The sequence below is a fragment of the Cydia fagiglandana genome, chromosome 25, assembly GCF_963556715.1.
Source record: "Cydia fagiglandana chromosome 25, ilCydFagi1.1, whole genome shotgun sequence".
Classification (NCBI taxonomy): Eukaryota; Metazoa; Arthropoda; class Insecta; order Lepidoptera; family Tortricidae; genus Cydia; species Cydia fagiglandana.
The window spans coordinates 6,944,465-6,972,258 of record NC_085956.1 but is presented as its reverse complement, the minus strand read 5'-3'; the positions used below and the strand labels follow the sequence as shown (position 1 = coordinate 6,972,258).

Here is a 27,794-nt window from a genome sequence, read left to right as displayed (position 1 = left end):
CGCGATTTCGGGGTTGCAACCGGTTGGTTCCATAGTAAGAATTGCTTAGTATGCCCTAAACATTAACGGGTTTGAGTAATTGATTTTCGTTCAGATACATACTGTATACGTCAATGGTTACGTGGGCTATACTGAAAGTTTCTTGATTCTGATATACCGGGTGTGGCCTGTAACATGAGCAAATAATTAAAACATAGATTGTACTCCTCAAACGGTGACACTTTTGTTCTACAACTTTTAAAAATTATGAATTATTTAAACTCCCTATTTTTCATACAAAATAAATATTATCTTCAATGGACGCCATCGCCACGCCATATCATTGTGATTGACGTTGCTTGTCACGCCTTAAACAAAACAAAATTCGCAATACATTGCGTCTTAGAATAAACTTTAAAGTGCATTTAAAATCAAACCACAAGTTATTTTTAAAAGTCGCTGAACAAATGTTAGTCAGTATAAGGAGTACAGTCTACAGTTTAATTTTTTGCTCATATTACAGGCCACACCCGGTATGAGATGAGTTATTTTTTCTAAGTGGCCAGTCCAGGAATTTTCAGTATGCCATAAGTATATGTAATGTAATGTTGTTAGCTTGCGCGGCGGCGGCGGCGTGCGACGCGGACGCGCGGCCGGCGCTGTGGGGCGCCGTGGTGGCGTGCGGCGGCGGCGCCAACACGCCCGGCTGGCTGGAGCGCCTCGCCAAGGGTAACACTCGCTTATAACACTAGCAGCTCATGGTGACGTTGTCAGCTTGCGCGGCGGCGGCGGCGTGCGACGCGGACGCGCGGCCGGCGCTGTGGGGCGCCGTGGTGGCGTGCGGCGGCGGCGCCAACACGCCCGGCTGGCTGGAGCGCCTCGCCAAGGGTAACACTCGCTTATAACACTAGCAACTCATGGTGACGTTGTTAGCTAGCGCGGCGGCGGCGGCGTGCGACGCGGACGCGCGGCCGGCGCTGTGGGGCGCCGTGGTGGCGTGCGGCGGCGGCGCCAACACGCCCGGCTGGCTGGAGCGCCTCGCCAAGGGTAACACTCGCTTATAACACTAGCAACTCATGGTGACGTTGTTAGCTAGCGCGGCGGCGGCGGCGTGCGACGCGGACGCGCGGCCGGCGCTGTGGGGCGCCGTGGTGGCGTGCGGCGGCGGCGCCAACACGCCCGGCTGGCTGGAGCGCCTCGCCAAGGGTAACACTCGCTTATAACACTAGCAGCTCATGGTGACGTTGTCAGCTTGCGCGGCGGCGGCGGCGTGCGACGCGGACGCGCGGCCGGCGCTGTGGGGCGCCGTGGTGGCGTGCGGCGGTGGCGCCAACACGCCCGGCTGGCTGGAGCGCCTCGCCAAGGGTAACACTCGCTTATAACACTAGCAGCTCATGGTGACGTTGTCAGCTTGCGCGGCGGCGGCGGCGTGCGACGCGGACGCGCGGCCGGCGCTGTGGGGCGCCGTGGTGGCGTGCGGCGGCGGCGCCAACACGCCCGGCTGGCTGGAGCGCCTCGCCAAGGGTAACACTCGCTTATAACACTAGCAGCTCATGGTGACGTTGTCAGCTTGCGCGGCGGCGGCGGCGTGCGACGCGGACGCGCGGCCGGCGCTGTGGGGCGCCGTGGTGGCGTGCGGCGGCGGCGCCAACACGCCCGGCTGGCTGGAGCGCCTCGCCAAGGGTAACACTCGCTTATAACACTAGCAGCTCATGGTGACGTTGTCAGCTTGCGCGGCGGCGGCGGCGTGCGACGCGGACGCGCGGCCGGCGCTGTGGGGCGCCGTGGTGGCGTGCGGCGGCGGCGCCAACACGCCCGGCTGGCTGGAGCGCCTCGCCAAGGGTAACACTCGCTTATAACACTAGCAGCTCATGGTGACGTTGTCAGCTTGCGCGGCGGCGGCGGCGTGCGACGCGGACGCGCGGCCGGCGCTGTGGGGCGCCGTGGTGGCGTGCGGCGGCGGCGCCAACACGCCCGGCTGGCTGGAGCGCCTCGCCAAGGGTAACACTCGCTTATAACACTAGCAGCTCATGGTGACGTTGTCAGCTTGCGCGGCGGCGGCGGCGTGCGACGCGGACGCGCGGCCGGCGCTGTGGGGCGCCGTGGTGGCGTGCGGCGGCGGCGCCAACACGCCCGGCTGGCTGGAGCGCCTCGCCAAGGGTAACACTCGCTTATAACACTAGCAGCTCATGGTGACGTTGTCAGCTTGCGCGGCGGCGGCGGCGTGCGACGCGGACGCGCGGCCGGCGCTGTGGGGCGCCGTGGTGGCGTGCGGCGGCGGCGCCAACACGCCCGGCTGGCTGGAGCGCCTCGCCAAGGGTAACACTCGCTTATAACACTAGCAGCTCATGGTGACGTTGTCAGCTTGCGCGGCGGCGGCGGCGTGCGACGCGGACGCGCGGCCGGCGCTGTGGGGCGCCGTGGTGGCGTGCGGCGGCGGCGCCAACACGCCCGGCTGGCTGGAGCGCCTCGCCAAGGGTAACACTCGCTTATAACACTAGCAGCTCATGGTGACGTTGTCAGCTTGCGCGGCGGCGGCGGCGTGCGACGCGGACGCGCGGCCGGCGCTGTGGGGCGCCGTGGTGGCGTGCGGCGGCGGCGCCAACACGCCCGGCTGGCTGGAGCGCCTCGCCAAGGGTAACACATATATTACTGATATACATTTACTAGAATAAGGCGTACTTGCACCATTCCACTGATCCGGGGTTAACCGGTTAAACCTGGAGTTATACCATGGTTGCCAGTACAATTTAACACTGGATTAACGGCTTAACCGCTTAACTCCGGGATAGTGGGATGGTGCAAATGGCCCTTATTGTCGTAAGGCCCATTTGCACCAACCACATTTGACAGACTGCTCAACGTCAGCCGGCGCGCCACTATGAAACTTTCCATACATAAAAATTTTATGAACTCTTTAACGATACGAACCGTTTGATGTGACCGACCCTTATAGCTAGGACTACACGATGGGCCAACGCCGGCCACTCCAAGCAGGGCTCGGAACCGGTATTTTTTAAAAACCCCGAAATAGACCAATATTTTGAATTATTTTATGCTTTGTACGTAAGACCGGATCATTTATTTAGGTATCGAATTTGTGTTATCAGATTGTCCAATTAAAAAAGAAATAATAAACCAAAGAACGAAAAAGAACGTAATAATAACGGTATTTTTGCATGGAGCAAATACCGGTTTCCGAGCCCTGACTCCAAGTGACGTATTTATGCGTTAGAGGGAGCAAGTGATATTGCTATCTCATTCTACCGCATGGCTGCGTCCCGTGGAGTGGCCGGCGTTGGCCCATCGTGTAGAGGAGCCATAACACTGCTTATTATCATACATGTGTGTTGTTGGTGCGGGGTTAATGTAGTATGAACTTGCAGAGCTGGCGGCGCGCGCGCCGTCCGCGCACCGCCTCAAGAGCCACGCCGCGCCCTCGCCCACCGAGCGCCGCTTCGCCGCCTGGATCGGTAACACTATAATAGTTATTTTCTCAAAAATGGACGGCAAAGTCGACTTTGCCGTCTAAAAAATAGGTCGCGAAGCGCGTAGTTTATGGTCACTCAAAAATTAAAAAGTTAAAAACATTGCAGTCTCGCTTTTGGGACTGCAATGTTGCATACAAATTCCATTATTTGTCGAGTTCCAGACTTTTTAAAATTTGAAATGGCCATATTAAATGAAGGCACAGGCCCATTAAACAGCCAAACAGATGATTTGTACCGCGACTATTTAGTTGTCTCAAATAGGTTGGCGTATTTTCGGCAGAAAAATACACTTCTATTTTTTTATTAAAAAAAAAAGGCGGCAAGGGCTTTTTTCTGTGAAAATATATACGTAAGAACGTTGGTTTTGTAAAATATTTCTATGATATTTATATTTCTTGCACCATTTTTGAGAAAAGCACTATATATGACTCGGCTGGAAGGCTACTTGCTGGCTTCGGATTCAATTAAACGGACTCCCAAGGTCGTCCGTTTAAAACGAATCCTCAGCCTGCAAGTAGCTACTTCCGAGCCTCGACAATAATGTACTATTGTTTTACAAGGGGGCAAAGTTGTTGTTTAACCGCTCGTGCTAGTATTGATACCCGAGCAAGCGGAAGATTCCAAAATTGAACCACGAGCGTAGCGAGTGGTTCTAAAAATGGAATCTTGAGCGTTGCGAGGGTTTCAAAGCACGAAGGTTAAACAAAATTTGCCCCCGAGTGAAACACAAAAATTTTCACCACACCAACCCGAAGCAAATATTAAATGTAAAATATCAAACAAAATCAAATCCAAATGAATGTTATTAAATATTTATCATCCAAAATCATCATTTAAAAGTCAATTCTACCAGCAAACATAAGAAAACAACTCAAAATTTGCATGATTACTTTGCCTCACATATGGATAAAATGCAACTTTGCTATTAGTTTTTGAAGTGCAAAGTAATTCTTTCCGTGCTGCGGGCGCAGCACGGTTCCATTTTTATCGACTATCACTATGCGCGTCCCTTTCGCACTAACATACTTGTTAGAACGTGACAGGCATGGTGACAAGGGATAAAAACTAGGGATGTACCGACTAGTCGCCGACTAGTCGGGAAAGCCGACTATCCGGCCTTATTTGTAGTCGGCGATTAGTCGGCGACTAGTCGGCAAAAATGGCCGATTAGTCGGCACTTTATAAATGACAGAAAAACGGGGCAAAAAGATATAAACAGCAAATATTTACCATAAGCTTTTCACCTATTTTACCCACATTCCTATTTACGAAAACTTTTGTTCGAATTGTCGTATGACATATAGCCTTAAGAATTTTTTGTTCATTTCATTTTTCAGCGTTACTATATGTATATTTATAATATGACGAATAGAAAGGGATAAAACGGTTGTTTTTAAGTGCATCTGAATCGAACTTAGACGAAACTAATGATCCGGCCGACTAGCCGACTAGTCGGCCGACTAATGGGCCATCCGAGCGCCGATTAGTCGGCTAGTCGGCTAGTCGGCCAAATCAATAGTCGGTACATCACTAATAAAAAAGCGACCGTGCTACGCCGCCTGGTGTGGTGAAAACTATTATAACACCCTACACTATTGTAGACGCCAAAGGATCGTTCCGATGTGGCCATAAATCTTTAGGCCGGCCCCGCCCCTTTTACTACCCGCTTGTAGGGATGCGTGTCGCGACCTTCGCAGATTATCGATGGTGGTATTTATAATAATAATCGGTTATGCTAATAATTTATAACTTTGTAATAAATACCATGAAAAGAAATAACATAATAAATATCAATGAATAAGGACTTAAACGATACGACGGAACCCTTCGTGCGCGAGTCCGACTCGCACTTGCCCGGTTTTTATTAGTATGTCGTAGAAATACATTATACTAAAATACTTCATTCAAACAAAAATCTACTCCTATCTGGAACTTAGTCATTTATAAAAATATTGAACGGCGAAAATGTTGCAATTTTAATGCCGGATTACGGGGTATTCCGGACCATCGAAGTGCCGCATTATCGAAATTTTACTGTATAACTATAGAAATAGTGGTAACTCCATACATCAATTTCCTTACCAAAACGCGCGTTATTTCATAGTCAACATCTGAAGTCAAGTAGTGGAACTATCAGTACCGCTACTTTACACCAGATGACGAAAAATGTACTACTAAAACAATGTACAACTAATATTAGAAACAGAAGGAGTTAAAATAGAGTTCGATTTAATCCGGTTATAAAATTAGGGGTCATCCATTAATTACATCACACGTTTAGGGGGAGGAAAGGGGTTTCAAGAAAATGTTGTGACGTCACTTTAACTTCACCAGTAACCGAAAGTTTATTTAAATTATTTTATTCGCTATACATTTAAATAACAAGTTTTTAAAACGATAATCGTTTTTATTCGTTTAATTTTCTTTCCTAAGCAGTTTTGGGTTATAAAATTACTAATATCGTCAAAAATATTTTGATAAATTATTAATAATACTTAGATACTTACTTAATTCGATTTGGCAATTTCGTAGAAAAAAATGTGACGTCACATTAGGGGGTAGGGGTTTGCCAAATGTGACCAAGTGTGACAAGGAGGGGGGAGGGGTCAAAAAACCTAGAAATTCGTGTGACGTAATTAATGGATGACCCCTTAGCTCAAAATTGTTGAGCATTAGTTTTCGTTCGTCGCGACATCTATTATCAACTAACATTACTGATAAATTCCACTACTAGACGCCAGATGTCGCCTACGAAATAACGCGCGTTTTGATAAGAGAACTCATGTATGGAGTTACCACTCTTTCTCTACTATATTTCTATAGTTCATTTTTTTTAGCATTAGAAAGAACTTGCAAGAAGGTAAGCGATCTTGGCATGTCTTTTAATTGAAAAACGCTTTTTAAAAATCAAAAACTGGATTCTTTGGCGGGAATTTAAAAAAAGTAGACGGAAAATTTGCGCTCCAACTTTTAAAAATTGTTATTTATTAGTTTAAAGTAGTTTAAACTGACTTAACTTGTATATATTTAATGTTAAAAGTTGTAAATAATTATAGTTATATAGTGTTTTAACAATGGGAGATAACGAGGGGGGCGGGGAAAACCCGCCCACCCTCAAGCGCTCCAAAACCGACGGCCAAGGCGGCACGGACGATGGCGGCGGGGGTGAGCAAACTAATAGTGCTTATTTACCGTACTTTAAACCGGACTACAAAAGACTATACCCTGAGAACTCGGGAAAACTAGAGTTTAAAGTTTTTGTAGAGCATGTGGACGCAAAGGACAGATTGGGAAATAAAAGTCCAATATTTCTCAACCACATATTCACAAATGGCATAAAAGGTGTAACAGCTATACAGCGCGTAAACGCTAACAAAATTGCAGTCGTTTTCAAGCAATATAATAATGCAAACAACTTTCTAAGCAACACTGCATTTTTGACCAAAAACAACATGAAGGCGTACATACCGGCGACCCAAATCGAAAAAACTGGGATAATTCGATTCGTGCCAGTCAATATCTCGAACAAGGATTTATACACAAAGTTGAGCTCTATTTATGAGATCATAGCGGTCCGCCGCTTCACCAAAAAAATCGGACAGGATCGTGTTCCCTTACAGACGGTGAGCATTACATTCTTGTCGCATGTACTACCGGACAATGTACAGTACGATTTATTCTCGTACCGAGTATTTGAATATGTGCCTCCACTACTGCAGTGTTTCAAATGCTTTAAATTTAATCATGCAGCTAAAGTATGTAACGGAAAAAAGCGTTGCTCCATTTGCTCGGGCGACCACTTTTATAAGGACTGTGAAAAACCGAATGACTTATGTTGTGCCAATTGTAGCGGCCCCCACTTGGCAATTTCAAAAGCTTGTCCTGTAAAACTTAAAAAAATAATGGAAAAGAAGACAAACATCACATATGCTTCTAAGGCTGACACGAGAAAAGTCGAGTTTCCGGCGTTACCTGACAAAAGCAAAACTGTAAGACCTGAAAAAACACCAAAAACACAATCGCAAAAACCTGTCCTTTCTACACCAGCAGAAATCCCGAAATTTGACATTAAAAAAGAATTGTTACAGAATACAGATTTAATGAATGCACTGGTTAGCACTCTCATAGAATTAGCCAACAAGACCGATTCCAACCCAATCACTAATAGTTCTATTAAAGATATGCTTATTAAAAACATTAAATAATGGATCCTACACACATTCGTATTGCTCAATTCAATATTCAATCTGTTTCAAATAAAAAACCGTTGCTAATTAATTTTTTAAAACTTAATAATATTGATGTTTGTCTTCTTAATGAAACCTGGTTAAAACCAACTACTGCTTTTAGAATACCTAATTATAATATTTACTGCAAATATAGTAAAAATGGACATGGCGGAGTTGCTATACTTGTTAAAAATATATACAAACATACTTTTATACAGACTAACTTTTATGAAAGTATTCAAAATGTAGCGATCTCAATTGTGACTGACCGAGGGCCTTTATCTGTTTTATGTGTGTACTGTCCTCCAAACCGTCCACACATAAGACTAAATAGACTTAAAAATATAATTGAAAAATTACCAACACCTATAATAATATCAGGAGATTTCAATGCACATCATACAGCGTTTGGTTGCGCTACTAACCAATCCCGAGGTAACACACTGTTCGATATTATAAGTGACTTAGACTTATGTATCTTAAATGACGGAAACCCAACTACAGTTACTTACCCTAATCGAAATCCTTCAGCGATCGATGTTAGCTTCTGCAGTGCAAGCATAGCACCTCTGTGCGAGTGGCAAGTCCACGACGACCCTATGGGCAGTTATCACTACCCTACTATAGTTAGTATATTGACCTCTCTTGAAAAATATCAAATAAGTGCCCCTATAGATAAATTTATATATACTAAAGCTGACTGGAATAAATATAAAGAGCTTTCAGAAGAGGTATTCTCGGATTTTCCTTTAAATGAGAATGATCCTATACAATTATATGACAAATTTACTTCTGAACTCCACCTATTAAAAATACAATGTATCCCAAAACTTACTAAAAATACAAACTTTATCAGCAGACCGCCGGTTCCTTGGTGGAATAAAAAATGTGAGGATATTGTCATTAAAGCCTACGAGGCATTAAAATATTACAGGGCGAATCCATCCATAGAAAATTATATTACGTACAAGAAACTTGTTGCTCTTAAAAAACGCACAATAGCAGAGGAAAGAACTAGTAGTTGGCGTAGTTTTTGTGCTTCTTTAAATCGATGTACACCTATTGGGTTAATATGGAACAATATTAAACGTTTTAAGGGATTAAAATCTAAGCAGATAATTAAAAATGATGAATTTATAGAACCATTTATAACTAAACTAACCCAAGGTTGTAGTAACGATCCTAGCTCTATAGAAAGTTTATTTGAAAGTAACAATGATAACAATGAGTCTAAGTACCTTATTGAACCTTTTACTTGGGAGGAATTCATTGTAAGTCTGCAATCTAGGAAAAATACTACCCCAGGCTTAGATGATATACCATACCTACTTTTAAAGAAGCTGCATGTTAATGGTCAAAAAGTTTTACTAAGAATTATGAATTTACTTTGGATACATGGCAAAATACCTCAATCTTGGAAATCACAATGTGTAGTACCTATTTTGAAACCAGATAAACCTCCTAGTGAGGCCAACTCTTATAGACCAATTTCTCTATCATCATGTATTGGTAAGGTTTTTGAGAATATGATAAAGACTAGACTTGATTGGTATGTTGAGGCAAACAACATATTGCCTCCATTTCAAAACGGCTTTCGACGAGGTAGAAGCTGTTCTGACAGCTTCATATCTCTTGTTTCTGATTTAAAATTAGCTAATTATAACAAGTCACATGCTGTTTGTATATTTTTAGATGTACAAGGAGCATTTGACAATGTTGATCCTACAATACTAGTAAAAGTTCTATCTAATATTAATATCCCTGGGAAATTATGCAAATGGATATTTAATTTCTTAGATGATAGAGAGCTATATGTAAAATTTAATAACATATTACATGGACCACGACAAGTTTCCAAAGGCACAATGCAAGGAGCAACGCTGTCTCCTTTACTGTATAATTTGTACACTAGCGAGATAAACTCATTTGTAAATAGTTCTAATGTTAGTATACTGCAATTTGCAGATGATCTTGTAATATATTCTATTAATTCTAATCTAGATGTAGCTAAAGCTCACATTAATAATGCACTTAATGAACTTCAAGTTTATTACAATAATTATTTACACTTAAAGATAAATCCTGACAAAAGCAAGTTATTAATAGTGAGCAAAGACACAACAAATGTAAATATTGTATATAATAATGGGATTATTAGAGAAGTTCCTTCTCATAAGTTTCTAGGCGTAGTAATAGATAATCATTTAAATTTTGAGCTACATGCTAAGCACATAATTTGTAATTCTGTTAAAGGTTTAAATATTATGAGATGTCTTGCCGGTATATCTTGGGGTGCCGACCCTAAAGTACTGTCCTTACTATACAAAACCCTAGTCAGAAGTCACTTTGATTATAGTTTTCTTGTACATATGAATACTGATCACACACATAAGTTACAAATAATTCAAAATAAGGCAATGCGAATAATATCGGGAGCAATGTGTTCAACCCCAATAAGAGCAATGGAAGTAGAGACAAAAACAATGCCTTTACCTGTCAGATGGGTGTTGTTAGCTTACAGATATTTAATTAAGATATATGCTAAAAATAATCAAAGTATAATAAGAAGAATAAAGGGTCATCCCAGAATTCCTAAGTTAACAGCATTACTCTTACAGGTGGAAGCTAAGTTTAGTAATATATATAAAAATGAAATTTGGCCATGTTATGACGATAGCTTTAATAGTAAACTTTTAAACATTACAGTATGCACAAAATCTATCAATAATAATACTGATTTTCTACATTTCTTATCACAAATTCCCAATTATTACAAATTATACACAGATGGTAGTAAAGCAGAGTCCCATGTTCGAAGTGCAGTGTATGATCCTCAGACTAAATTTGTACAAAGCTTTAGGTTGAATGATTTATGTTCCATATTTACGGCTGAAGCATATGCTGTATTTGAAGCCCTGAAAGTTATATTAAGAATGTCAGAATATAAGCATTTCTTTATTTTCACTGATTCACTTAGTTTAATTTATGGATTACAGAATAATCAATTGCATTATAAAGATAATTTTATATTGTACCAAATTAAAAAGTTGTTATTACAACTGAAAAATAATAATGTAAATATTAATTTTATGTGGATTCCATCCCATACTGGTATAACAGGGAATGAAGTTGCAGACAAAGCTGCTTATTTAGGTATCAACGAATTAGATGTAAGATGTAGTACCAGAATTCCACTAACTGATTGTCAAGCTTCTGTTAAGACTGTAGTGGCTAAGATGTGGATAGATTTATGGACCAAAGATAGAGAGACAAAAGGAAGATGGTACGCTAGTATTCAAACCGACTTACCTGGAAAGCCTTGGTATGAGAAGATAAAGATTGGAAGTCGTAGCTTTATTACCACCATCAATAGATTGAGGTTTGGTCACAACTGTGCACCAGCGCACTTAGCCAGATTTTCGATTATAGCCGATGGTACATGTCCTCACTGCCAGAATGGTAGCGTTGCAGATGTTGAACACCTTATATTTAAATGCCAAGTGTTTGCGTTTGAAAGACTCATCCTTGCAAGTGAATTAAGTGAAGTGTTTGATAATAATGTCCCCCGCCGCCTCACCGATATTCTTAAAAATGTTGACAGTTACGTTCCATTATACAAGTATATAAAATCAACAGTGTTGAAGATATAAAGTGAAGTGTGTTGTAATAAAATTATTAGTGCATTCTTTGCCATTTAACTCTTTAAATGAAGTGTTCTAACAATAGCAAAATAAAGACTTGGCTTAAAGGACTCGCATCCAGGCCATAATTGTTTAAAAAAAAAAAATCAAAAACTATTACTTATGAAAGCAGAAGAATATAAATGATCGTATTAGATTCATAATTGTTACATATTTGCCATAACTTATTTTTAAAATGTGTTTTTCAATTAAAAGACACATCAAGATTGTTTACCTTTTTTCTAATGCTAAAAAAACGAGGAATAGCAGAAGTAGTAGTTATATTTCTCGATGCTATAACCAAATACACACTTTTTGTCACAGGCGGGTCCATCCTAGCGTCCATCGGCTCGTTCCAACAGATGTGGATATCGTCACAGGAATACGACGAGGGCGGCAAAGGGCAGCTCGAAAGGAAATGCCCTTAAAAACCGTTCTGCAGTATCTCGATATACATACAGTGTGTGTCTGACCATGGGGCTTTAAATCCAGGGCTCGATTCTACTCGCTAAACTGAGCTACTTTTACTGTGGTACCAACCCCGAAATCCCGAATTTTTTTTACTTTTTCATACATTTTGCATGCTGATCAGATGTCGACGTTTTCTATGGAAAAGCCAAAAAATTTTCCCGGTTTCCGGGTTGGTCCCGTAGTAAAAGTAGCTTAGTTTAGCGAGTAAAATCAAGCCCTGGATTTAAAGCCCCATGCTCAGACACACCCTGTAGATGTCAATTCACAAGAGCTGGCACGAATGGAACGAATGAGTGAATGAAAATAGAGTCAGACCCAGAATAGTCTGCAGAGTATTTGATAGCCCACGCAGTGAAAGTGTTATTTTAAACGTCAAACTTCTATGAAATTATGACGTATAAATGACACTTGCACTGCGCGTGGGCTACCAAATCCGCTGCAGACTTTTTTTGGTCCGACTCTATCTATGTGTATCATCACAGAATAAGTACCTAATAGTACTACCATACAGAAAGGATTTGTGCACAAATCACGCTAGGTGTTTTGCTACTTTTTCGAACCTCGCGTGATTTATGCACCTTTATAATGGCTCCTCTATACGATGGGCCAACGCCGGCCACTCCAAGGGACGCATTTATGCGTTGGAGGGAGCAAGTGATATTGCTATCTCATTCTACCGCATGACTGCGTCCCTTGGAGTGGCCGGCGTTGGCCCATCGTGTAGAGGAGTCATAATATATGGCACTATCCCTATCGGCTATTTAGGTTTGTCAAAATTCAAGTCATTTTCTTATCTGTGGTCGTGCACGAAAAGGGATTCAAGTTGTGTCAACCCTAATAATTGCTCGGAGTTTGGAGCAATGCTGAGCCTAACGGAGCCGAGAATGCCCGAAGGCACGAGTGTCTCCTCACTGCCAATAAAATGACGGCTCTGGCTGTATACCGATATATGTCTCACTCATACAATGAATGTTTCGTACATTCCATTCGTGCCAGCTTTCGTGATACGACCTGTAGGTTAAAAGGGCCCACTGATTAACAGTCCGCCGGACGGTATCGGCCTGTCAGTTAGAACAAAATTTTGACAGTTCCGTACAACTGACAGGCCGATACCGTCCGGCGGACTGTTAATCAGTGGGCCCCTTAAGATAGAGCTCGCTTATTTAATAAGAATAATAAGTATTAGTGTAAAAGTAATGCGGTATCCAGGCGGGACGATGTGGTTGGCCGGCCGGTTAGTTAGACCAAGAAAAGTCTGCAGTGATTTTGATAGCCCACGCAGTGCAAGTGTTATTTACACGTCATAATTTCATATAAGTATGACGTTTCAAATGACCCTTGCACTTGCACTGCGTGGACTATCAAAATCGCCGCAGACTTTTCTGTCTGACTCTACCTGTCAATCCTACTCCTACGTTTAGTGTCAAATTCTTGTTTGTCACAAAAAAGAGCATATAACCAAACGGAGTAGCCATTAACAGGCGTTCCCCTCTGTCGAAAACAGGCGGCCATTGGTCATACACATTGTATGGACTGACGTTTATCTGACATGGCTATTTTTACGTTACGTATACATTTGACGTGCGCCTCCCCCGCAAAAATCGGCAAACCTTTTTTGTTCCGAAAATTACAGACATGGCGTCTCCGTTTGGTTATATCCTCCAAGGATCAAATGGAGGTGCGGACGCAAGAGTGCCAATTTTTGACGCTTATTATGCGCGTTTGGGTGATTTTTTTAATTCAAGCGCTCGAATGTCAACATAAATTTAAAATCGATGATTGAATTGTGGACGCTTGATGAAATTGACGTCAATTGTAAATTTGATTGTCTCGTCTGGACGCCCATTAAGAGCAAAACGGGCGCAGACAGAAGTACTAGGCGCAATTAAGACTAGGTACTTACGTATGTGGATTTTTAGAATAAATGAAATAGCTGTTTAAAAGTTTGAGGTGTATTGAGGTCGCTGAAGTGGTATTCAATATTATATTGTAGATAAAACTATTAGACATCTACAGTCACGTGTAAAACTATCGATACGGACATAGTGTCAAAAATATGGATGTAGCCAACTTATTCAAAAATATGTCCCATTAGTTCTTAATTCGCTGACAGAAGGACTATGGGACATATTTTTGAGATGATTTGTGCGCCCATATTTTTACAGTTGACTGCACAATGTACATATTACATATTTTTGGCGCTTTGTCCGTATCGATATTTTCAGACGTGAATGTACCATAAAGCTATCTCATAAAATCCTCATCTGGAAATGTCACTAAGGCCCCTTGCACCATTCCACTAACCCAGTCGTTAGTGGAATGAGAGTTGCCATGGTTACCAGTACAATTTGACACTAGGTTAACGGTTTAACCCCAGGTTAGTGGGATGGTGCAAGTGGGCCTAAGTCGTGTAAATTTGAATATTATTTCAGCGATAAACTGTTTTTTTCTAGTGAAATATTAAACAAAAACCAACAAAGAAACGGTATAGGTATGCAATTTGCAAAATAAAAACCTGAAATGCGCGTTTATTTGGTTACATTTTCTATACTGCAAAACGTAATTCAAGACCAAAAAAAGTGAGACAATGTTGCCATTACAATAATTTGTTTCTAAAATTGTAAATTCCTTTTGATAAATAATCACGCTAAGATAATTTATTCATTAGTAATTTTACTCCTACTATTTAAAAAAGTACTTTTATTTATTTATTTGTACATAAATACAAGACGCGCTAGTAAAAAAGTGGCAACATTTCTTACTTTTATTGGTCTTGAATTACGTTTTGCAGTATACAGAAAACTATTCATAATGTATAGATATTGAACTAGAAAAACAATTTTATCGAATGTATGGTATTATGACTGAAATAAAGTTTTTAATCAATTCCTTGCTTGTTTTTATTGCTATACACCTTGAAAACCTTGTCCGACCAGGCTAAATTTTCATTTCATGCCAAGTGCTACATCAAATATGGAGTTTATAGGTATACCGGGTGTGGCCTGTAACATGAGCAATTAATTAAAACATAGATTGTACTCCTCAAACGGTGACACTTTTGTTCTACAACTTTTAAAAATTATGAATTATTTAGACTCCCTATTTTTCATACAAAATATATATTATCTTCAATGGACGCCATCGCCACGCCATATCATTGTGATTGACGTTGCTTGTCACGCCTTAAACAAAACAAAATTCGCAATTCGTTGCGTCTTAGAATAAACTTTAGTGTATTAAAAATCCAACCACAAGTTTTTTTTTTTTAAAGTCGCTGAACAAATGTTAGTATGAGGAGTATGGCCTACAGTCTAATTTTTTGCTCATATTACAGGCCACAACCGGTATGTATCATACCTTATTGCCAAGTTTGTGCAAAGTTAAAGTGGACAGAGTCTAATTATATTAAAGGAACAGATAAAACTCAATAATAATTGTATAATTTATTTTCCTAATTAAATTTACATAACATTAATTTCCTAATACGATACAGTCATCAGCTTGTATTGCTAAATAAGGCCTAGCTGGGGATCAGAGGCCCTACCGCGATATACGAAATTTCTTTATCGCTCGAATGTGCAAGAGCGATAGTTGCGTTTGCGTTATGTCTATTTTTGTATGGAATTTTGAACACCGCGCCAAGCGGGCAGTTTTAGAAACTCTAAATTCCATACAAAATTACACTTAACGCAAACGCGTACATCACGTCACGCTATAAAATGAAATATAGGCACTGGTCCCACCGCGAGCTAGTAAGCTATGAGCTATCGGCTATATAGCTCACCTCTGGGCGAGTAACTATAAATATCGCCGTGTCTCTTTTATTTACACGGGAGTGCTTATCTTTTGTTCGTGTTTATAGCCGATAGCTCATAGCTTACTAGCTCGCGGTGGGACCAGTGCCTTACACTCCCCGGTCTGATCCTAACATTGCTAACACTATCTGAGCTTTGCTCGGAAAACATAAAAACTTAAAAATGCGCGTTTTCCCAGAGATAAGACCTAGCTAGATCGATTTATCGCCCCCCCCCCAACCCCCATATAGCAAATTTCATCGAAATCGTTAGAGCCGTTTCCGAGAACGTTGATAAGAGCAGTAACAATAGTTAGAGGTCTCAACTGACGTTAACGTTATGTTTGTCTTCAATATGGCGCCGGAATTCGGGCCTCGACGCGGACTCGAACCCGCACGCGCCACAGACCAGGACATCCGCTGCTTCCGCTTCCGCTGAATTCAGGTATACTTCCGCTGAAATCAAAGAAAATTATCTATGGTATAAAACGCTAAGACTCTAAAGGGAAGCTTTATTGGAAATAGCGTCTTATTTTATTTTTTAACCTTTTGAACGCCATTGACGGCAATTGACGTCAACGCAAAATCGTGACAACGACGCCAAAGACGGCATTTGACGCGATCCTCATCCATAGCCATCAAACCTTTCCACCATATTATGGGTCAAGGAGACCCTAGCGACATCTACTGTAAGAGTGTTACACCACCGGTGGTTCTAAGCTTAATAGCGTCTTATTGACAACCGATAATAAGTACCCGTTTGGTTGGAAACGCCACATATTCTGCTATGGTTAATAATTTTTTGCCACGTTAGTTGCCATGATAAAAAATAAAAAGAATAAATTATTATTCTTCACTTACCATTTGTGTCTTTTAAATGTTGCTCCTGCACGTGTTTCATTAACTGAAAATAATTATTTCAAACTTTATTGGTGTTTTTATTGTTTTGACAGGTTTTGAGGGTAATTTTTATCACTTCCAATCAGAGATGGGCAAATTTATTCGAATAACGAATAAGAATAACAAAATTTATCGCGAATGACGAATAAAAATGTCGGATGATTATTCTTATTTGAATAAATTATTCGTCCAATAATTTATCCGCGAATTATTTATTCGTCGAATGAATTGCCACGAATAATTTGCTTATTGGAATACCTTATTAACTTTTCAGGGTTAAGAAAGATTTGGCAACTGTAATGTGCAATGCAACTACTTGAAACTACCTAAATAGCTACTGTAAATATAAATTATGCGTTGCCAGATTCGCACTGAAGCAAAAACCTGCTGTGAAAAAATGGGTTTTTCACTCTTTTATTATATAGCTATCTCTTTCTAGGTCAGGCTAGAAAGTTACTAACTTTGTGTGTGAGTAATTCATTGTTTACGCTAATCCTTTGTTTATTATACTACCTAGGTTTATCCTTTAACTCTAACAATTTTTAGCTTGTCAGAACAAATATACACTAATAACAAGTCACATTAAACATATTATTATTCGTGTTCGTTATTTGAATGGAATAAGCCAAAAAACTTAAATAATTTTCGTGGATTTATTCGAATCAAATAACGAATAAGTCATTCGTTAGTTGAAAAGTGATCGAATGATTTATCCGCGGATAAATTATTCGCGAATAAATCACATGTGAATAAATCATTGTTTATTCGAATGATGCCCACCTCTTCGTCCAATACCGTGCTTCTTCACACTTATTAATTTTATTGCTAAAAACGAAACAACAGAAACAAAAACAAATAACTACCGAACCTAATCATAAAAACTGTTCATGCATGGAGTCAACAGATAGGGCTGATTTAGACGGCGCGCGAACTCGCATGCGATTTTAGTTACATTGCGGAGTGTTGGTTACGTCTAATTCAACCGACCGATCAAAATCCGCAATGGTATGAGACTCGGATGCGAGTTCTCGCATCGTCTAAATGAGCCCATATATAAAAATTAATATACAGTGTGTTTTCTGTAACAGGAGCAATAAATTAAACTGTAGGCTGTACTCCTCAAATTGACCAACATTTGTTCAGCAACTTTTGAAAATAACTCATGGTTTGATTTTTATTACACTTTAAAGTTTATTCTAAGACGCAATGTATTACAAATTTTGTTATGTTAAAAGCGTGACAAGTAACGTCAAACACACTGATGTTAGCGTACATCGAAGGCAATATTTATTTTGTATGAAAAAGAGGGAGTCTAAAGGATTCATAATTTTTAAAAGTTGCCGAACAAATGTTGGTCAGTTTGAGGAGTACAGCCTTTAGTTTAATTTATTGCTCCTGTTACAGGAAGCACCCTGTATATAAAAAAACGTACCTGCGAGTGCGAGCCGCCGCGGAAGGGGCAGCGCGCGCACTGCAGCGTGGTGGCCGCCGCCCGCGCGCCCTTCAGCCGCGCGCCCCCCGGCCCGTGCTCCGCCGCCTGCGCGGGACCAAGCCACAGAATAAGTAATACTACTAGGTACGATATGACCGCAAAAAGAATAGATAGTATAGAGGGGTCCTGTCATAGTAAATGTTGTAGTCACTGTAAATTTACTGCCAACTATCGATACATTACTATAACTCAAAATAAACACGAATAAAATTATCAAAAAAATTTATATATATGGATAAATGATCGCGATCGCGACGAAATCGCGGAGTGAGCCACGCCAAATACTCTTAATTAAATACACGCCTCATTACAGAAAACAAAACAAATAATACAGGAAGAAGAGGTTAAACAACAGGCGGTCTTATCTCTAAAAAGCGATCTCTTCCAGACAACCTTTGATAATTTTTTGTCATGTCAGTAGGTGTTTCATATTAAATATAAGAATATCAACCTTATGTGCCGTCAGCTCCTTGATGGCGTTACACTTGAAAGCGCACAGCTTGCATGAATACAGGAACAGCTTAAAGTTGGGAGACGATAACAGCTCGTGCGGCGGGGGTAGGGCGCCGCGGCGCTTGCGACCACGTTTTTGGGTTACCATTTGTGCCCTGGAATAAATGCAATAATTATATAAACCATTTTTTAACAAATGTATTGTCAATAAATCAAAAACGTAATGTATGTGAGGTGTGCAATAAAGAGTATTGTATTGTAATCTGGTGAGATTGTAATATAATTTCAGAAGCCCACTTGTCACACTTAAAAACGACTAGAGTTAAACCAAGAAAAGATTGCAACGATTTTGATAGCACACGCAATGCAAGTGTTATTTTTACGTCATAATTTCATAGAAAAATGACGTTTAAACTAACTTAATAATAACACTTGCACTGTGTATGCTATGATAATCAGAGATGGACAACATTCGAATAAACTTTTATCGGAATAATCATTCGAATAAACAATAATTCACAATATTTTTATTCACGTAAGATTTATACTTTTGCTTTTAGTTGTTGTATATAGCTTGCTCGTGGTTTTCCTCTTCCTCTACTAGCTTCAACTAAAAGCAAAAGCAAATGTCGTGTTTTACAGGGACTTAAAGAACCTGGCCGAGGACCGCGAAAACTGGCGCATACTCCACCGACAAGAGCCATGCTCTTAAATTATGATGATGATGAAGATTTATACGCGGATCAATTGTCTGCTTCAGATTGAATCTCACAGCGTATAATTTATAATTACAGCAACTATTTAGGTAGTTGCAATGCACATCAGCACATCACAATTGCCAAATCTTTCTAAACCGTGAAAAGTTAATAAGGTATTCCAATAAACAAATTATTCGAAACGATTCATTCGACCAATAAATTATTCGCAGATGAATTGGACGTAGTTTAGGATCCAATCCATTATAATTTATTCAAATAAGAATAATCATCCGACATTTTCATTCGTCATTCGCAATAAATTTTGGTTATTTTTATTCGTTATTCGTCATTCGAATAAATTTTGACCATCTCTGATCATAATCGTTGCAGACTTTTCTTGGTTTTCTTGGTGATATTTTTTAAATAAGTAACTTACTTGGCCTTTTGAAGGGCTTTCGCTTTTTCTAATAACTCCACAGCTGTTAGTTGCTTCTGTAAATAAAAATCTATAATTAAATAAAAACCGGCCAAGTGCGAGCCGGACTCGCGCACGAAGGTTTCCGTACCATTACGCAAAAAAGCGCCGAACATATCACGTTTACTATATGGGAGCACCACGTAAATATTAGTTTTATCCTGTTTTTAGTATTTGTTGTTATAGCGGCAATAGAAATCTGTGGAAATTTTGACTGTCTAGCTATCACGGTTCATGAGATACAGTCTGGTGACAGACAGACGGACAGTGGAGTCGTAGTAATAGGGTCCCAGGTAGCGATCTTATCTTATCTTATTGTTTTCGGGGGCCCTTGCGGATACACTTCGACCCATAGGGATCTTTTGTGCAATTACCCCCTAGAGAAGATCCGTCAACTACTCAAGAGCTTTTCCCACCATATCCATGAGTCGGATCTCGGAGTAATTAACAATGGAGTCGCCATTAACAGGCGTTCCCCTCTGTCGAAAATAGGCGGCCAATGGTCAACCACATGTCAACCATATGTATGGACTGACGTTTATCTGACATAACGTACCTATACATTTGATGTGCCCCTCCCCCGCAAAAAACGGCAGACTATTTTGTACCGAAAATTTTAGACAAAGCGTCTCCATTGGTTATATCCTCTAAGAGTCGGATGATGGAGCTCATGGGTAGCGTTTTAAAGTCCTTTGGTTCCAGATATCCCGCTCCAAAGTCCTTCATTCGTTGTCTGGCGAGGCCGTGACATTCACACATTAGCCCCCTTATTCATAAACGTTTACTAAAGTTGACAAGCCGATAATAATCGTTTGTCCCTTTCCATCATACCAATACGTCGGAAAGGGACAAACGATTATTATCGGCTTCTCAACTTTAGTAAACGTTTATGAATAAGGGGGTAGGTGTTTTACTGTATCTTCCTCTTCGTTACACATACGACAATCGGTGTTGTCAGAGTGTTCCATCTTGGCCAGAATTCCTTCCCAGGTAGCGATGATTTGAAAATGATGACCGGCCCATCTTCCCCGCTAACCATGACGTGATCTTGTTAATAATAATATTAATAATGAGCCCGCAGGGCAGCTTGTGGCGAGCTGTTGGGGAGTAACGACCCCACGGACCCGAGGGCTCCCGAGAGTCGGTCAGGGTCTCCGTCTCCGGCGTGTCTTCGTCGGTCGGAGTGGACCCCAAGGGGACCCGCAGGACTCTCAGCTCTGGCTTGCCTTCATTGGCCGTCCAGAGAGGAGTCGTTAGAGCTATATGCTCCAGGGGTGGAAGTGAAAGATGCATAAGACGCGAGTTGGCACAGTGGCTGTTAACAGCCACTGGGTAGAAAGCGGCGCACACCTCTCGACACCCCTGAGCCGCTCACACCGATGTTGCTCCTGGTCGTCTTCGCGACGGCAGTTTCAGGGGCCCATCTAGTCAGCGGCAAGTCACCACCTGCCTCGATAACGTGTTTTAGCATTGTTATGGCAGGTGTCCGGACTTCTCTACAATAGCCCAGTCTCATTGTCCATCCAAACTTCAATCCATAGACCGGTATACTATTCACTTTTTCTGCAATAGTCCCAATGCCTGCTGCGACCGGTTCATGGGTGTTTATTGTTGCGCCTGTGAACGGGTTCCAGCAGGCGTTCTACATGACATTAAAGCTCTCCAAGGGGCCTCTACGTGTTGGATCTATATCCCCACGCAAGCCTATCAAAAGACCGGGATTTGTAGGCCCGTGAATTCCAAAATGGAGAAACAATTAATAATGACGAGTTAAATAAGCGTTCTGTACCTTAACTGGCTTTTCAGTCTTCGCCGGTGGCGTGTCAATTTCCTCAACGCCCTCTAGCGATGATTTGAGTATGACGACCGGCCCGCCTTCGCCGTTGACCATGACGTGATCTTGTTAATAATAATGACGAGTTAAATAAGCGTTCTGTACCTTAACTGGCTTTTCAGTCTTCGCCGGTGGCGTGTCAATTTCCTCAACGCCCTCTAGCGATGATTTGAGTATGACGACCGGCCCGTATTCCCCGCTAACCATGACGTGATCTTGTTAATAATAATACCGAATCATAGACGGAATCCTTTAGACGAAGCTTCGAGCAATTATTTCATGAAACCGATGCTGCCAAAAATAGTGGGGTGCGGGGGACGCGATGAGCGAGCCCCGTGCCGTGATTGGTCCGTTCAAAGACACGGGCGTCACACAAAGACACTTTGACTTGAAAATGGAGTATAACTACCCTCTACCCTATATTTGTGGCAGAGGGGGTAGCGCTACTATGCTCAGTCTGGAGTCTTATCTGTGTGACGAGTTAAACAAGTTTTCTGTACCTTAACTGGTTTTTCAGTCTTCGCCGGTGGCGTCTCAGTTTCCTCAACGCCCTCTAGCGATGATTTGAGTATGACGACCGGCCCGTCTTCTTCGCTAACTATGACGTGACGAGTTAATTAAGCGCCACTTGCACCATTTACTAACCCGGGCTTAACCGGTTAAACTGTTAACCCAATGTCAAATTGTATTGGTAACCATGGTAACTCCAGGTTTAACCCGTTAACCCCGGGTTAGCTGAAAGGTGCAAGTGGGCCTAAGTGTTTTATACCTTAACTGGTTTCTCAGTCTTCGCCGGTGGCGTTTCAGTTTCCTCAACGCCCTCTAGCGATGATTTGAGTATGACGACCGGCCCGTCTTCTCCGCTAACCATGACGTGATCTTGTTGATAATAATGACGAGTTAACTAAGTGTTTTGTACCTTAACTGGTTTCTCAGTCTTCGCCGGTGGCGTGTCAATTTCCTCAACGCCCTCTAGCGATGATTTGAGTATGACGACCGGCCCGTATTCCCCGCTAACCATGACGTGATCATCTTGTTAATAATAATGACGAGTTAATTAAGCGCCACTTGCACCATTTACTAACCCGGGCTTAACCGGTTAAACCGTTAACCCAATGTCAAATTGTATTGGTAACCATGGTAACTCCAGATTTAACCCGTTAACCCCGGGTTAGTTGAAAGGTGCAAGTGGGCCTAAGTGTTTTATACCTTAACTGGTTTCTCAGTCTTCGCCGGTGGCGCCTCAGTTTCCTCAACGCCCTCTAGCGATGATTTGAGTATGACGACCGGCCCGCCTTCTCCGCTAACCATGACGTGATCTTGTTAATAATAATGACGAGTTAACTAAGTGTTTTGTACCTTAACTGGTTTCTCAGTCTTCGCCGGTGGCGTCTCAGTCTCCTCAACGCCCTCTAGCGATGATTTGAGTATGACGACCGGCCCGCCCTCGCCGTTGACCATGACGTATTCGTCTTGATCTTCTCTGGTTAAGTATACTTGCTTTTTGCCGACGTAGGCGTTTTGCGCGTCTGAAACATAGGTTTCTATTGAAACTGGCCATCAGGTACAGTCGCCATCAGATATATCGGAGCAGCTAAGGCGCTGACAAATATCTGAACACGCCTCTATTGTCAGGGCGTTAGAGTGCGTGTTCAGATATTGTGAACACCTTGGCCGCTCCGATATATCTGATGGCGACTGTACATACTTTTTTCAAATGTATATTTGGCAGGAGTAGGCCTGTGCCCAGCAGTGGGACGTATATAGGCTGAATTATTATTATTATATATTATATTTGACAGACTTCATTAAAATGAAATAACCCTTGTGGGGTTAAACAAAATTTGCCCCGGAGTGAAACAAAAAAGTTTTGCACCACACCAACCCGAAGAAAATATTAAATGTAAAATATCAAACAAAATTAAATCAAATCTAAATTAATATTATTAAATATTTATCATCCAAAATCATCATTTAAAAGTCTATTCTACCAGCAAACAAGAAAAAAACTCAATGCATCTGATTACTTTGCTTCACATGTGAATAAAATGCAACTTTGCTATCAGTTTTTGAAGTGCAAAGTAAGCATTTCCGAGCTGGTGTGGTGAAAATGAATTCTCACCTTCCCCCTCGCCATCACTGGACTGCAGAACACATGTGACCGTCTCCCCCAGCTCTCCTTCTGCCTCCTGATTGGTCACTAAACGGTATGACTCCTCGCCGTCGCCACACCTGCAGATAAGAATAAGACGAAACAGGAGCTGAGTTTTAAATATTTTAGGTAAATATACCCGTCTCGCTAACGGAAGCGGCTCCTAAAACTAGTGCGATAAGGACAAGGCGAAAAATCCTGCGTAAAAATCTCAAAAATCGAGGTTTCGTACTCGACTGTTTCCTCCTCCAAAACTTAACCAATCGTAACCAAATTTGGAAGTCTAAATGATTATGAAATTATCTGTATCGGACCGTTTTGCTTTTTTGGCTAATTGATATCAGTTTTGAATACTACGCCTCTCATTGCGGCATAGTCAATGAGGCCATTTTGGTCATTTTTGAGGGGCTCTAGCGCCTTAAAAAACAAAATTATCAAAAAAAAAAACGGTCGGTCTATGATTTAGACATTATTAATCTGTGTTGAAAAAATCATTGCTCTAGCATCAACCCATGGAGGAAACAGTCGAGTACGTTTGTATGGAGAAATGACCACTCCTGTTGGCTCTTAAGCTTAGAACAAATTCAAAGTGGAAAAATTACTGTCTTAATTACTTTTATTTTTCCACTTTTAAATTTATCCAAGTATATTGTAGGTAGTAACTAGTTGGTAATGGTAGAATTTGAAGTCATAAAATAATAAATATCGATCGTTTTGGTACTAATACTGATGTATAGAGTGAGCTCTCTATGTATTATTCTCTATGGTAGATGACTAGTCACTTACTTGACAAGGGTCAGGTTTAAGAGGTCTAGGTGCATCAGACTCCGGGAGGAGTCCGTGAGGATCTCGTACTTAGGTTCCTGGTCTTCACTGCTCTCAGATATGGTGGCCATATCGGGGAGGATAGTTTCCACTGTGTTAGTCTGTAATATAGATAGGCAATTATTTTATGTTACAACATGAATAATGAAAATAATAAACATTAATTACCCTATATTGATTCAAAATTTACCTCATTATTGTCAAATGGAGTCACCTCCACGATTTCGAGTTGACCTGAAAAATTAATGAAAATATGAGTTGCTTTTTTAACTTCAAACTCGGGTAAATCCATCTGTCAGATTGTGCGATTTTAATACAAAGAAAAGGGATATGGTAGATATTAGCTGACAGGGTCAAATGGATTTACCCGAGTTTGAAGTTAAGTGACACATATGATCATGATATATGTAAGTATGTTCAAGGACTGCATCCATATTAATCCTATACCACATCATTTAGTATTTTTAGAAATGACATTCCATATTTATCAGATCTATCTGATAAGAAATATGGAAATATCCTGATTAATTAAGAACCTAATAGCCATATTGATATATTCAACTCGAGATTTGCAATCTTTCGGAAACAGGTTATGGAAGTTCTTTGCCATCGATCACCATTACATTAAGTTTCATTAATGTCTTTAATTTCCAAACATTGAGGAAATTAAAGACATTAATGAAACTTAAAACTGTGCCTAAAATTGTATTATTGTGTAATTAAGTTAGTTTGTATAGTAGTCTTAGTATAGTTGTAGTTTTCGCTCTAATATTTGTTTCATGATGTGCATACATGCTTTGGATGGCATTCCCAACCAAAAACCTGCTCTGAAAAGAATTATTCCATGTAATAAATGTTATCTGTTTTGTGTGCCTAATAAATAAAATAAAAATAAAAAAAAACCTCTTAATTTTTAGGGTTCTGTACCAAAAAGGTACAAAAGGAACCCTTACAAAAGTTGTTATATCCCAATATTAGAAATAATTATGAAAATAATTCACTAGAGAAAACCAAGTTGAACTGTACTGTTTGTGCTTACCATCTTTAAACTCTGCCGTGAGCACCTGCGTCTCCGAGACCACCTGTTCCTCGTCTGACATTCTTCAACCCTGTGAAAACAAAACAGCACTACAATATTAGGGAATTTTAACTGTGTACCATTAACAACCGGTTAGCAATTGTCACAAAACTGACGGTCAATGTCAAATGCCATACATTTTGTCAGGAATGTGACGCTTAGATATTACTGAAACATGACCTAAGTCTCGCTTTAAAGTACAAGTTAAAATGAAAATGCCCTTAAACTAACTGCATAGCAGTTGTAGTGGACATTTAATAATGTAATATGTGCTAGAAATCTGAACTAAATGATATTTTATTACTTATTTATTACAATTCAGTACTAGAAAATTACCTGTTTCCAGTTGTGAATACATAGTATTTTATAAGCAAGGCCGGATTAACCATAACGAAGCCCCTAGGCAGTGCAATTATCGGGCCTCGTTTTTGCCATGCATATTGGCTATGAAACATTTTAATTTCTTTTATACATGCACCGGAACCCTAGTTGATGCAAGGCCTCTAGGTAGTCGCTTTCTGCCTTCTCTGCCTAAAGGTTAAACTGTCTATCTATAATTTCTGGTTGCCTGCAAATCTGACCATGATCACTAACAACTAATATGTATTGTGTTCAAACCATTAAGTATTCTAGTTTTTAGGAATAGAACCTATAAAGTCATAGCAATTTTGGTTGAACTGGTGCTTTAACTATCGTTACTTAAGTACATTTACTTATAAAAGTACACAATACAAAGCACGATTCAATATTACCACAAGCTTACTCTCTCACACAAACAAATGTTCGGTAAACATACATACATGGACATTTTGGTTAGGTACTGATAGAGCAATCCAGGCCTAGTAAACTTCTAGATTTTCAGTATTAATACAGAAAATGTAATGAACAATAACAAAATATCACTGCAAAAACTTAATTCTGCTCTCCAAATGTCAAATTCCTGAAATTCCCTCAAAAAAATCTTGCAACACCAATGAAATCGGTGTTTCTACATGACGGTGTTTTTAATTTTATTATTATTGCAACAATCCACATCCACTTACTTTTGATGGCAACAATTGATTTGTTGATGTTATCCTTGAACAACACCAATATGAACACACAACAGCTAATTAAATAACTTCACGACACGAAATCAAGAGAACTACGTGAAATTCGACGCCATTAATCGCCTTTTTAGGGTAAAATCGTATTCTATTCTATGTAGAATGATTTGTAGCGAAATGCCAGTGTTGCCAGTAAAAAAAATTTACCCCATTTATTATTCTATTATTTCATTTACCCATAATTAATTTATTTTAAAATCTTTATTGTTTGTGTGATAATACCCTTTTATATAACATAGTTCATACCATTGCAATTGCAAAATATAATCGATTGGGTTTATATTTTGTTGAAATATTTTATTCAGATAGTGCTTGGGGATACCAACCTTATTGTTTGGTAATAGAGTTAAATTTTGTAAAAAACGACAAGAAAGTTTAAAATGGCTTCTACTTGAATGCGAAAGACTTTGGACAATGACTCATCGGAGTTACTACGAGTTCTAATCACCTCACGTTCTTTTCACTTGATTCATCACTGCGTTGCATCTCATCGCATTTCACTACATCGTAAAAGTTGATAGACCTGCTCTTTTAATTTAAATATGCAAATCGTAGGATTTGTAGGTACTTATATGCTATACTTAAATCTCTTGGTAATAAAAATAGTTTGTTACGTTAGTTATACATTATTTTCGTTGGGCTGAAGTAAACAAACTTAATTTGTATAACTTTTCAAGTGTAGCAAAAAACTATTTTAATTTGAGGCCAATTATTCTAAAACTATACTTTTATTTTATAAAGAAAGTAAAACCTATTACCGTAACTTTTTTTTAATGGTTCGAGTATATACCGAGATATGAGTGAAGTTTTTCAGTAGTATGGGATATTTTCTTGTTATCAATTGTAAAACTACCGTTTGTACACATTGTTCTATTTTCAGAACTCTACATCACGAAGACTGGGCTTCTATCCCGCTCATTAAATCAATAATACTGTGTAACTTTGACGACTCCAGCTTCCTATTGGCTGCGACCCTAAAATATAAACTTGGTTGCTCTTTTTCACTCGCACTTACACAAAACGCCATTGCAAACGTCAAAAAAGCAACAAATGCGTTTATTGTTCATTACAAACAAAAAACGTCGAGTTAAAAATATTAAGCAAAAACTGTCCAACATTCTAAATATGAAAAACTAGT

General features: G+C 40.4%; 2 protein-coding genes across 3 annotated transcripts in view; one reads left to right on the top strand and one right to left on the bottom strand.

The window, feature by feature from the left end:
- The window catches only part of LOC134677147 (actin-like protein 6A), a 32,700-nt gene extending 17,963 nt beyond the window's left edge, over nucleotides 1–14,737 (top strand). The window contains exons 7-9 of the mRNA XM_063535605.1: nucleotides 595–708; nucleotides 3,366–3,452; nucleotides 11,704–14,737. Coding sequence (XP_063391675.1) covers nucleotides 595–708; nucleotides 3,366–3,452; nucleotides 11,704–11,807 — 305 coding nt within the window. The 3' untranslated portion in view covers nucleotides 11,808–14,737. The remainder of the gene's footprint in view (nucleotides 1–594; nucleotides 709–3,365; nucleotides 3,453–11,703) is intronic.
- Nucleotides 14,738–15,281: 544 nt separating this feature from the next.
- Nucleotides 15,282–26,762, bottom strand: LOC134677065 (uncharacterized). 2 transcript variants are annotated; one of them, XM_063535503.1, is made up of 11 exons: nucleotides 26,594–26,762; nucleotides 25,512–25,581; nucleotides 24,663–24,706; nucleotides 24,434–24,573; nucleotides 23,618–23,727; nucleotides 22,855–23,024; nucleotides 19,623–19,678; nucleotides 18,487–18,643; nucleotides 17,976–18,080; nucleotides 16,505–16,547; nucleotides 15,282–16,099 (listed from the first exon to the last, which is right to left on the bottom strand). In XM_063535503.1, exons 2-11 carry the CDS (start codon nucleotides 25,570–25,572, stop codon nucleotides 15,966–15,968), a joined length of 1,020 nt encoding a protein of 339 aa, XP_063391573.1. In that variant the 5' UTR covers nucleotides 25,573–25,581; nucleotides 26,594–26,762; the 3' UTR covers nucleotides 15,282–15,965. The 2 variants fall into 2 exon arrangements, with proteins under 2 accessions (XP_063391573.1, XP_063391574.1); XM_063535504.1 differs by lacking the exon at nucleotides 26,594–26,762 and adding an exon at nucleotides 26,351–26,507.
- Between the last annotated feature and the right edge of the window lie 1,032 nt (nucleotides 26,763–27,794).

What these genes read in the sequence shown, in the direction of transcription:
- LOC134677065 (XM_063535503.1), bottom strand. Translation starts at nt 25,572, where the DNA reads ATGTCAGACGAGGAACAGGTGGTCTCGGAGACGCAGGTGCTCACGGCA. An exon ending in TTAAACCTGACCCTTGTCAA is followed by an intron (nt 23,728 to 24,433) that starts GTAAGTGACTAG and finishes TCTTATCTGCAG; the next exon opens with GTGTGGCGACGGCGAGGAGT. An exon ending in AGGAGCTGACGGCACATAAG is followed by an intron (nt 18,081 to 18,486) that starts GTTGATATTCTT and finishes GGTCCCGCGCAG; the next exon opens with GCGGCGGAGCACGGGCCGGG.